The sequence below is a fragment of the Vigna angularis genome, chromosome 7, assembly GCF_016808095.1.
Source record: "Vigna angularis cultivar LongXiaoDou No.4 chromosome 7, ASM1680809v1, whole genome shotgun sequence".
Taxonomy (NCBI): Eukaryota; Viridiplantae; Streptophyta; class Magnoliopsida; order Fabales; family Fabaceae; genus Vigna; species Vigna angularis.
In genome coordinates this window covers 31,656,245-31,668,028 of record NC_068976.1, presented here as the reverse complement: position 1 = coordinate 31,668,028, position 11,784 = coordinate 31,656,245, and the positions used below count along the sequence as shown (strand labels likewise).

The 11,784-nt window shown below is 29.8% G+C and overlaps 1 protein-coding gene across 1 annotated transcript; it reads left to right on the top strand.

Moving 5' to 3' along the window:
- The first annotated feature begins 8,352 nt into the window (after positions 1–8,352).
- LOC108345985 (transcription factor DIVARICATA) lies at positions 8,353–11,104 on the top strand. The gene is made up of 2 exons (XM_017584881.2): positions 8,353–9,720; positions 10,056–11,104. The coding sequence occupies exons 1-2, from the start codon at positions 9,296–9,298 to the stop codon at positions 10,549–10,551; spliced, it is 921 nt and encodes a 306-aa protein (XP_017440370.1). The 5' UTR covers positions 8,353–9,295; the 3' UTR covers positions 10,552–11,104.
- Positions 11,105–11,784: the final 680 nt, after the last annotated feature.

Below are 11,784 nucleotides of genomic sequence, written 5' to 3'. Positions count from 1 at the left end.
TGTGTGCCCTAAATCAGTGCCCTACCCAATCTTTATTACAGCACCATTTCTGCTATTACTAACATACACGTCACCACGCACACAATAATTTATTGACACGTTCCCAATAATTACTGTCACATCATCAACGCATTAACTCCGTTTGGTAATAGTTAACGGAAGGGACAAATTTGACGCAATTTTGAATAACTTTGGACATATTCAAAACAGTTTCAAAAATGGAAACTTAATTGACATTAACCACTGAAACTGGAAACTAAAGAGGATATTAAGTCTATATATAATATTGTAACTATTAGCTATGAAATCACAGCATGTGAGTAATGAAGACAGTTGCGCGTGCCTTCCACACTCCGGTGAATAACAACTCCGAGCGACAACGCACATAGTGACCCACACGTTCAATGAGTGATGCCAACAATTGATAAATTAGAAAGGGAAAATAGGGTGGAGTGAAAAATAACAAATGATACAATGTTTTTCTTATTTGTTTGAAAAATTAATTGGCAATAAAAAATTATAATATGTAGAAATTATATTATAATCTATTAAAGAAGTTTTGTTCATCATATTATATTTATGTTTAGCATAAGATATCTTATTATCTCAAATTTTCTCGTTAATCCTTTCTTCTATCATTATATTGTTTTAATTTGGTCGCTGTATATCTTTTTGCAGAAATTGCCAACATGTCACCATTTGGTCTGGTAACTTGAATATAGGTTCAGCTTAAAAAGAATATTTCACGAAATTAGGTCACCTTATGATAAACGATTTTAATTTTGGAACTATTCGTGCATACTTTCTGTCCTTGTTAATTTTCTCCTAAAGTTTATATGTACTAAAACATAAAAAGCTTGAAGTAAGTAGAACAATAAATACGAAATAAAAGTTAGTAAACTCTTAAATTAGTGTTTAAATTTGGTATAATATATTTATATTTTGCATATTAAATTATCGTTAGTTGTTAATATTATAAAATATAAAATAAATATTTTCTCAAGGTAGAAACAAAATAATTGTAAATTATCCTTGGTCAAGTGATACTAGGTATCATATTCAATTTTATGGATGAAGAAAAAGGTGCAAAATCTCATCGTCTATATATGGCCAACTACTCTATGACAAAATTAACAACTTAGTCCTAATAACATAAATATAAAAAGACTAAGCATCCTCCCGAGAAAAAAAGTTGAAACTAGAGCAAATAATGTTTATAATTTCATAGAAAAAGAAATATTGATTTTCTAAAATATCTTTCTGGTAAATTATATTCAAGAAAAATATGTTACTGTACTTGTCATCCTTTTTATCATACTAAAATAATTAAAATTTAAGATTTTCATATGAATATTTTTAATTTAATATTAATTAAAAAATGATTTAATGAGTATTTAAAATTTTAATTTTATAAATGAGTTTTTATTGTTATTACATATTATATAGATCCAGTATAATCTTCTAATTGAATTGTTCAGTCTTAGTTTTCAGTTTTGATTTTCGATAAAAAAAAAACACCATGATACTCAAATTAGTGTTTTGTGATATATCGTTCTTAAAAAAACAATTAAAAGATGAGTGCTAGTAATTAACCTTATACTTTAGCAGACTTACTTATTTATAGTACTTAGTGGGTCTGATACGATTTTTGCTCTTAATTAAGGTATAATCATGATTTAATTATGATTTACACTATTTTATTGTCAATCTTACATCCTTTTGTTGATTATGCTTTATTGAAGTTCTCGTCAAATGGGACAAAGTTATGTTCAAAGCTAAGAAGTCGAGTAGTGATGGATACACTAAATTTTTTTTTGAAATTATTGACGGAATTTTATAGAAGGAAATAAATTTTTCAATAAATTTGAATTACCAATGAATTATATAGACAAATTTTTAAAATTTCATTTACCGACGGATATATCCGTGAGTAATACATATTTCATTTATCGATGAAAAAATTCATCAGTAAATTTGTCGGTACAAAGAACGGAAAATTTCATGCCTATTCTTTCTCTCTTTTTGTGAACCATACATTCTCTCTCTTCTCTCTCTCTCTCTCTCTCTCTCTCTCTCTCTCTCCTTCTAAGCCTATTTCTCTTCTCGTTTCACATCCTCAAACCCCATTTTTCCTCTTTTTTCAAAACCCTCTTCACCTTCTTTTCTCTCTTGTGAGGAAAATCCTCATCTTTTCCATTTTCCCCATCTCAACTTAGATCATCGCAGCTACAGGTCCCTTTGATGTGCCTCCATCTTCGTTGAGCCAAACTGTCATCTCCGTCGCCACCTACGTCATCGAGCTTGGGGTCTATCACTCCATCTTCTTCTTCTTTAACATGTGCAAAGGAGGGATAATGTCTCTATTCTTCCTTTTTCATGCAAGGACGCATCCAAGTCAGGTGCACTGCCGTCATGCCATGCACTACCACCACCGCTCATTGTTGTTGGATGGTGATGGATTTGAAGCCAGCCAAATGCCCTTATTCTCTTTTCTCTGTTTTCTCTTTTTTTATTTTATTTGTGTTTGTGCTGAAGTAATTTGCTAGATTAGCTATAATTTTGGGTAGGTTATAAAATTGTGTGAATTTATATGAAATTGTTGTAATGGTAATTGGGTGATAATAAAAATGTAGAACAAAGCAAAGCTAGATAATGAATAAAAATGGGATGATGAAATTTTGTGCATAAAATTGTATGAATCTATATGACATTTGTTTGTAATGTGTTCATTTCTATAGATTCGAAAAAATAAGGGAAAGAAGAAGAAGGGGAAGGAAGAAGAAGGAGAGAAAGATAGAAGATGAATCAGATCGCAGTAATTACTGACAGATTCACTAACGAATTTTTTTGTAGGTAATTATCGATGGATTTTTGTTGTATTTATAGACAGATTTTTCATTTGGTAATTATCGACGAATATTATCTACATTTATCGAAAAAAAATATTTGTCGATAATTATTGAGGGATACAAAATTTTGTCAGTAATTACTATTGACGAATTTGTGTTTGTCGATATTTCGTCGAAAAAAATCATTACCGACAGATTTTTTATGTTTTCGACGAATTTTGGTCGTTAGTAATACTTGTTTTTTTTTGTAGTGACATAGACCGATAACATTGACTGGTGGATAGTTAACCAGATGGTGTTGTGCTCAAACGTTTGATGAAGATGTTTTCGATTAGCGCACCGGTCAGGTATTCCTAGACTAAGATTGTTCCTAGATGGTATGCATGTTAGGTGTTCGGTAGGCATTAGTTGAAGATTATAAATCATATTTTGGTTAAATCATGCATATTAGATACCAAAGAGACAAACATTTTAGAAAAAAGATACTTTAACTGAAAATGATGGTGTATCGTATGATCGTTGGGTCAATAGTTGATTAGGCGATCAACCTTCACATTTAGAGGTAACTCTCAAATATAATATTTTATTTCATCCTTACATGTCTATGTTAACTCTAGTATGTTAACTCTAGAATATAGTATGACTTTCAAATTCTAATAAGTTAATACATGATGAATAACTTAAGAAACTCATTTCTTCTTGCATTCATAATACCTTGTCCAAAGTTTTTTTATTTATTTATATAAAGCTCAAACTCATTACCAATAATTGATGAATTCTTTCTTGATTAATCATTAATTCCACAAGAATTTAGTCATACATAATAATCATTCAACTAACATCACGAAATGTTAAATGTTTGATATCAAAGTATAATAAATAACTTGTAAATTTTTATGATATTATCAAGTCTAAAAAATTTATATATTTCTTCAAACGAATTTATCATTGACAATTTAAAGATAATATTAATTATTAAAAATTCTCATCATATCTTTATATGTACCATTTATATGTATAATTGATAAGTATGAAAATTACATGTTTTCAGACTTATTAATTAACTCAAAATTTATATTTATTCATGAAATAATGTGTTTTCCTCATTGAAAAGTTGTAATTAGAAGTAGGAAAGTGTGTAGTAAATTGTACAAGAATTTATACATCAAAGTGGAGTGCTATCAGATGTTTCTCGCTAAGCCAGCATTAAATCGCTCAGCTAAATAGAGTTTTATTCGCTCAGCACACCATCACAACTCGCTGAGCGAATAAAGGACAATTAAAGATATGTTGCAGTTGAATATTCCCTTAGCGCATAAAGAGTTGTGCGCTTAGCGAATTAGTTATTTTTTCAATTGGCTTTTAAAGTGGGAAATAGACAGAAAGAACGGTGGAGAGAAGTTCCGGACAGAGAAAAGAAACGAAAACATCTCAGGAACTTCAGGAGACTACTTCAAGGCATCAAGACACCATTGTTGCAAGGGATTGCTTCAAATGTGTACGTTCTAGATGACTAGGAGTAGTTAATTTTTTCTTTCGTTGGAATTGGATGTAATGAACTCACTCTGATGTAATTTTCCTATTCAATATATTGTTGTTCGTTCATATGCTCTTTCTTGAATTTACTATCATTGTATGGAAATATAATGTTATTTGAATGTCTCTGATTACTGGAAAGTAACTTTGAACATGGACATAGATAGAGCACCTAAGTGATTTGGAATCTAGGGATAGACTCAATAACTTGGTCATTCTTAACATCGGACTTAATGCGAATTGTATGTTAAATTGACTTAGGGATTAACATTTTGATATATTAATTTAGAACTAGTTGCTAAGGGATTAGGACTAGTATGCCTTGATGTGAATGTTTGAATGAAATAATGAAATATTGTTCATAGTTTTATATTTATATGATTCATGAAACCCAATTCCATCAATGTTTCTTTTAAATATAATTCCTTGCACACCAACTGTTTAATAAAATACCAAAAAAAGTTTCTTGTGTTGTTTTGTGCATTTTTATGTCTAATTGAGTTATAAAAGGAAGAATTGTCATGGATTGCTCAAGTCCTTTGGGAGAACGATACTTTAAACTTACTCTATATTACTTGGAACGATTTGGTATACTTACCAAAAAGTTATCAATAATTTTAAAAAATAAGATCTTTTAATCTTTATGTGATAAAGACCACTAAATACATGTTGATCTATCCGAATTAATGATATCCTATCATCAACAATCCCCTAATTAAGAACAATTTAAATTAAAATTATATAAGACTTATTTCTCATTATTATATTATCTATTATGATAATAAGTCTTTAATTATAATCAAGGACTTTATCATATGAATAAATATGACAATGAAACAAATAATAATAAACACTTTTTTATTATTACTAACATGATATATTTGATCTAAGACATACTTTAAATCCAATATATTAATTGACAAGTTGTGTAATGTGATAATCCTCTAGGCACGAGCAAGTACTTGTCAATGTACATGTTTGTGTTGAGTGGTCGACAGGTCCTACATACGTGTTTTGAGTGGTTAATTGATCGTATAATACATTTATTATTTAATTTTTCTATAAATTAAATAATTTAAATATTATATTATTTTATGCTCGTTTGTTAATAAATATAAGATTTACATTTAATATAAAATAATATTATTCTTAAAATAAAATGACTTTTATTACTTTAATTTAATTGAAAATGTGTCAAATAACAAGAGATAGTCCAGTAATATAAGTAATAAGTAATATAAGTAATAGTGATGATAAAATTATTTATCCTAACATATCTTTAACATGAACAATAAAAGTTATTTATTCTTTTATATTAACCACACCATTATTTTGTATTAATACAAATCTCAACATCAAAACAACTAAGATGATAAATCAAGATAAAGTCATATAACTCAAATAACGAAAAAGATTGAAGATTTAATTGAAAAATGTAAAAGTTTTAAATATTTATTAAAAAAAATTAATAAAAGATCAATTAAAACGTTGAAATTTACAGCAAAGAACATGAAGTTAATTAAGCCTAATCCTGTAATACGTATCTCACTAAATCAAGAAAGTTATATTGAATAAGCTAAATTTGCACATACATATTTTTAATTTATTTAATGTTTTTTACATAAGAGAAGAAGAATAATTGAGAAGCGAGTATTGTTACGGTGGTATGGATGCATAGCCAAAAGTAAATGCACAAAAAACCTGCTTTTATAGCTTACTGTACCTTGTTACCGTAAAGGGAGGCCATTGGTTGGTTGGTACAACGGTGGTCAGAACCAATGAAAAAACCACACGTGTTGCAATCTGAAAGGGTGGGGCCCACCGCCTAGAGATTCTAAATATGCTACAATTATTTTGGGAAGACACCGAATGAGAAAACGACGTGAGTTATGTTGTAACCATTTGTGGGACCCACCGCATCAACTTGCTGTTTCGTGTCATTTACCACCCATACATCTCAACCGTTGCTTTGGCGGCTACCTCGGGCTTCGCAACTTTTTTAAACAATATTATATACTTTAAGTATTGTCTAATTTTTTTAAATTCAAATATTGCTATTTTGTTTTATTTTCACATTTTATGTATTTTAACTAGATTCTTCATAACAAATTATATTATTCACTTTCTTAATAACTCCGTCTGTTCCTATCATAACATCGTTTTAAACAATCCATAGTATTCTAAAAATTTAGTTGAAAATAAGAAATTGGTTAATGATTTATATTAATATTTCAAAAATAATTTTATTGTATTTAAAATGATGCTTGAGTATTTATATTCTGAAATTCGGATAAGGAAAAAATATGATATTATTCATTTTAAATATTTTATTATTTTTAACCATAAAAACATGTTAATTAGTGCGGAAAAATATTAATACGTTATTCAATTACAGAGGAATCTTATGAAAAATAGTACTTTTTTTTTCCTGAAAATGATCTTATAAATATAAACGGAGAATTCTCTTTGATATTTCTATAATTAGGATATTAATGCCATTTTTTAATTAAAAGTTACTGTAAATTTACAATAATGCTGAATTTTTCTATTTTAGGTTTTATTAATTAATACCTAAAGTCACTCGTTAGTATTAGTTTTTTATATAGTGATGTTAATAAACAAAAGTTTTAGGGACAGATGTTATTAAATGTGGCAGTGTTTATAAAAGAAAAAAAAAAATCTTATCAGTTTCTCTCCTTAATAAAATACCATTAACACCACTCTTTAATACCTCCAGTTCACATGGATAAAAAATGTTAAATAACGTTGTAGAAAATTCTCTTAATTTATTGATGTCTAATTTTTTCTTCGACACTTCATATATTCTTCTTTTTCATTTTAATAAATAATGGGTCTTATACATTTAATTTTATTAGGATTAAATATGTTCAATTTCTAAACTTAGATATAAAATTAAAATTATTTTCTATTCAAAATTTTAATATATTTTAATCTTTAAATTTTAAAAATGAATATAATCTTTTTAATTTAAAACTATTTATATCATTCGATACATTTTAACTTAATTTAGAATATTATTTTTAAAAAATTAACATTAAAAGAAACATATTTACTTATTTTAAATTTTAAAACTAAAATATATCTTTGAAAAATAAATAAATTTTAATTTTAAGTGAAAATTTAAAATTTAAAAATACATTTAATCTATTTTATTGTGAATGACAACAAATGTTGTTATACCCGTTCAATTCTAGAAAAATCAAACTCCACTGTAACCTTATATTTATCTTGAATTTTAGAAATTTGATGATCAAAGTTAAATCTATAGGCATAAATTTTTGTCTCTTGCACAAAAATATATAATTCTACCTTATGAGAATGTAACGTATTTTAATTACTTTATCAACTTTTTTTTTCATTCCTGACTTTTACTCTATTAAAATATAATATCTAAATAATCTATTAATATTATACTCAATTTAGGCTTACTAATATTGCACGAAAAAGAATACATAATAGATAAATTTATTAGTGCTGACAAATTTGTTTAAAAAAGTTATGGGTTAATACCCGAGTCTAGCTAGTCTAACTAGACCTAGTTGAAAAATAGCCAATTAAAATATCAACTCATGTTGGTTTACACCAATTGAACATGTTTTTTTTTTCTTAAGTCAAACTAGCAATTTAATTTAAGAGAATTTTAATTATCATATGCCTAATCCAGTTTTTGCTTTCACATATATAGTTTTGAAATACCTTTTATATTTAACAAAAATGAGAAAGAAATAGTGTGATGATATTAAGACTATACAAGTGATTTCATGTTATGTGGGTTATATTAAAAAGTTAAAAGAAATCATATTATGAAAATAAAAAGTAATTAAAAAAATAAAAATAGTTTAAAAAAAAATTAAACAGTTGGCTTAAGTGTTTGCATGCTATAAATAAAGAATTAAGAAATGATCTTAGCAGAGTGTGATTGACTAGTGCGTAGCAGTTGGCTCTTCCATCATTTATGATGAGCTGCCAATCCTCATTTCTTGTCGCAATTCCAACCAATGGAAGACAAGAAAATTCAGAATAATAAAAATATTAAATGAATAAAGAAAGGCATTGCAAATTGCAAAGCTATGAAGTAAGAATTATTATCTGTATGAAAAATGTCACTGCAGAAGCGATGGTGTCCATTATATAGGAAGAGAGAACTTTCTTTCTTGCTATAGTTGCAGACACAGTCCCCACAATCACATTATATCCAATCACAACTCAACAACATCAACTTCACTTTATTTTAGGCTCAAAAATCTTGGAATTTTGTTTAAATTCATTCCTTCAACCATCCTCCCTTGCTTTTCAGCAACACCTCTTTCTTCCTTCAGGATCCTATAATTATTTTTTTCGACCAACACCTCTTTCTCCTATCCTTGTTACACAGACAAGGAAAAAGGGAGAAAGAACAAGTTTTTTTTTTCCTCTCCATCTGAATAAGTCTTTCTCTGTTATCTGTTGCTCTCAAACTCTTGACTCTCTCTTTTGTTTCCTAATTGGGTTAACACTTATCACATTCATTGTGTTTGCGTTCTCCTCTTGCTTTTCCATTTTTTTTCTCACTGAAAAGTTTCATTTCTTTTCTGGGTCATTGCTGCTTTTTGTGATCTTGTTAGAATTTAGACCAATTGAGTCACGGATAATAGTTTTCATTCATCATCAATTTGGAGCATTCTCTCTGATCTTTTTGATCAAGTGGGTCTTTTCTAGATTCCTGACGGTCTTCTACTCTTAGAGAAAGGTATTCTGGTTTCCTTCAAAATGTTTGTGGGTTTATCCTTGATATTGTTCTTGTAAAACTTCAACTTCTGTTTTCATTTCTCTTTGATTTCTCTTCCTTAGTTTTCAATTTTCCTGTCAATAAGCCCAAATTTGATTTTATGAACTTGTAAACTGAACTGATGAAGTGGGAAACTGTAGCCCTTTCTCCTACACCTTGTTCTCCAAACTCCAACACCAATTGGTTGCTGGAAAATAACAGGAGCACAAAATGGACTCCTGAAGAGAACAAACTCTTTGAAAATGCTCTTGCAGTGCATGATAAAGATACTCCAGATCGGTGGCACAAAGTGGCTGAAATGATTCCTGGAAAGACAGTACTTGATGTGATCAAGCAGTACAAAGAACTTGAAATTGATGTTAGCAATATAGAAGCTGGGTTAATCCCTGTTCCTGGTTATAGCACTGCTACTTCACCCTTCACCTTAGATTGGGTGAACAGTCCTGGTTATGATGGGTTCAAAGGAAGTGGAAAGAGATCATCCTCAGCGAGACCTCATGAGCAGGAAAGGAAGAAAGGAGTGCCTTGGACTGAAGAGGAACATAAGTAAATTTTTTCACCTTTTGCATTTGTTTTTACACATACTGTTTTTTTATGGTGCTAACTGTACATGTAGAGATTTTAATATATGATATCATGATCGCTTGGGAATGTATATCTGTTTCAAAGCATGGTGTGAAAAAGCCAAAATTGGTGGATAGAATTTAATGTTAATTAAAGCACGAGGTGTAGGGACAAGAATTCAGTGTAGATATTAAAGGGTTGGATTTTACTTTTCTCAATTGATAGCCATGTCATTTGGGGGGTTTGTTAGGTGAAAAAGTTGTTTTTCTTTACTTTAAAGTTTTGGAATTTAAACATCCTATGGATGTTCCCTGCAGATTGTTTTTACTGGGTCTGAAGAAATATGGGAAAGGTGATTGGAGAAATATTTCTCGCAATTTTGTGATCTCTAGAACACCAACACAAGTGGCTAGCCATGCTCAGAAGTACTTCATAAGGCAACTTTCAGGAGGCAAAGACAAGAGAAGGGCCAGCATACATGACATAACAACAGTGAATTTGACAGAAACATCCACAACATCTTCAGAAGACACCAACAGATCCACCTCACCACATGTGCTCTCACAGCAGCAGCAGCAGCAGCCAAATTCTACTCCAACTACACCCACAACTCATTTTCAGTGGAGTAATCAGTCAAGCACAGGAATAGCTATGACTTTCAACCCTGCTCATGAAAGAGTCTTCATGTCTCCTTATGGTGCTAACTCCTTTGGGGTTAAAATGGAAGCACGGAATCTGCATAACGAGTCTTCTTACTTGGGACCTCAGACGCAGAACATTGTTTTCCAAATGCAACAGTCCTCACAACACTAGTCCCATGCATCATTTAGCCCTTGTTGTAGTGAATTATTAATGGATGGAACCAGAATCTTCTGTCCATTTCAATAAGTACAGTGCTTGAGTTGAGCTTTTTCCCCGAGTTTCATGTGAATATATCCTAGAATGTTGGTTAGTAATGAACTTGAAGGAAGGTACATACATTTGTTTCTTCAGCAAATAAACACTTCTTGTAAGGAGAGTGGCAGGCAACCAAGTCCACAACGTTGAGTCTTTCTTGGTTTTCTATGTTGTCTAATAATAATGGATTTCAAGCCAAGTCTATAATGGAATGCCAACTTAGAGAGGAAAAGAGACACTTCAAAGTTGATAACTATCTAGGCACATATATATATATGTATGGAGTATCCTATTATTGGTATTGAAATCAAAGCAAAATATTATTCCAGAAATCATAATCTGATACTTGGCAATGATTATTTGGAGGTAAGATTAAGCAAATTATTATGCATCACTGCTTGAAGGGGGCTTGTCAACCCTTAGTGAAAAAGTTAAATATCAAAGTTCATAGTGATATATGAGTTTATTCGAGAAACCAGTTTCAGACAAAAGTTGTTCAATTTGATTTGGAGATATGATTGCAGTCAAAGGATTGTTTTAACAATAAACAAAACCATACAAGTATACTATGTCTAGGGGCTACTAGTGAAGATATCTGAGTTTATGTTTTAAGGCCTGACATTGCACTCAATTTTAGGTATCACAGAATTGGATGAACTAGTTGTTTTTCTAGTTCTCTCACATTAACATAATGTGCATGCAGTAATTGAAGAATCACGTACTTCAAGTGGTGTTGGTGAGTTTGTTTATTGTTGATAAGTTTTAAAATTGTTCTTAAGAATCCTACATGAAGAGAAAGATTCCTTACAGGTGGAGTATTAATTATTTAATTAGAGTAAAAGATGGTACAAAGAGTGATTAGACAGCAATATATTCTTAAGAAAAGTGGATTTTGGTGATGTAGGGTAGTAATACTGTATACACTTAATCCAAAGAATGCATCATAGTCCTTGTGATCCTAAATGTACGGTACCTAGCCATTAAACAAATTAAACGTTTCACTGTTCTCCACATCTTCGTTCAAATCGTTTATCACATTTTCTAACTAAAAAAACTTCTGTTGATCGATCTCATTTATGGAGGAAACCTACCCCAAAGGAAATATTCACCTTTTCTCAATGTGTTGAAAGCAGTTATGGTAAAATCGAA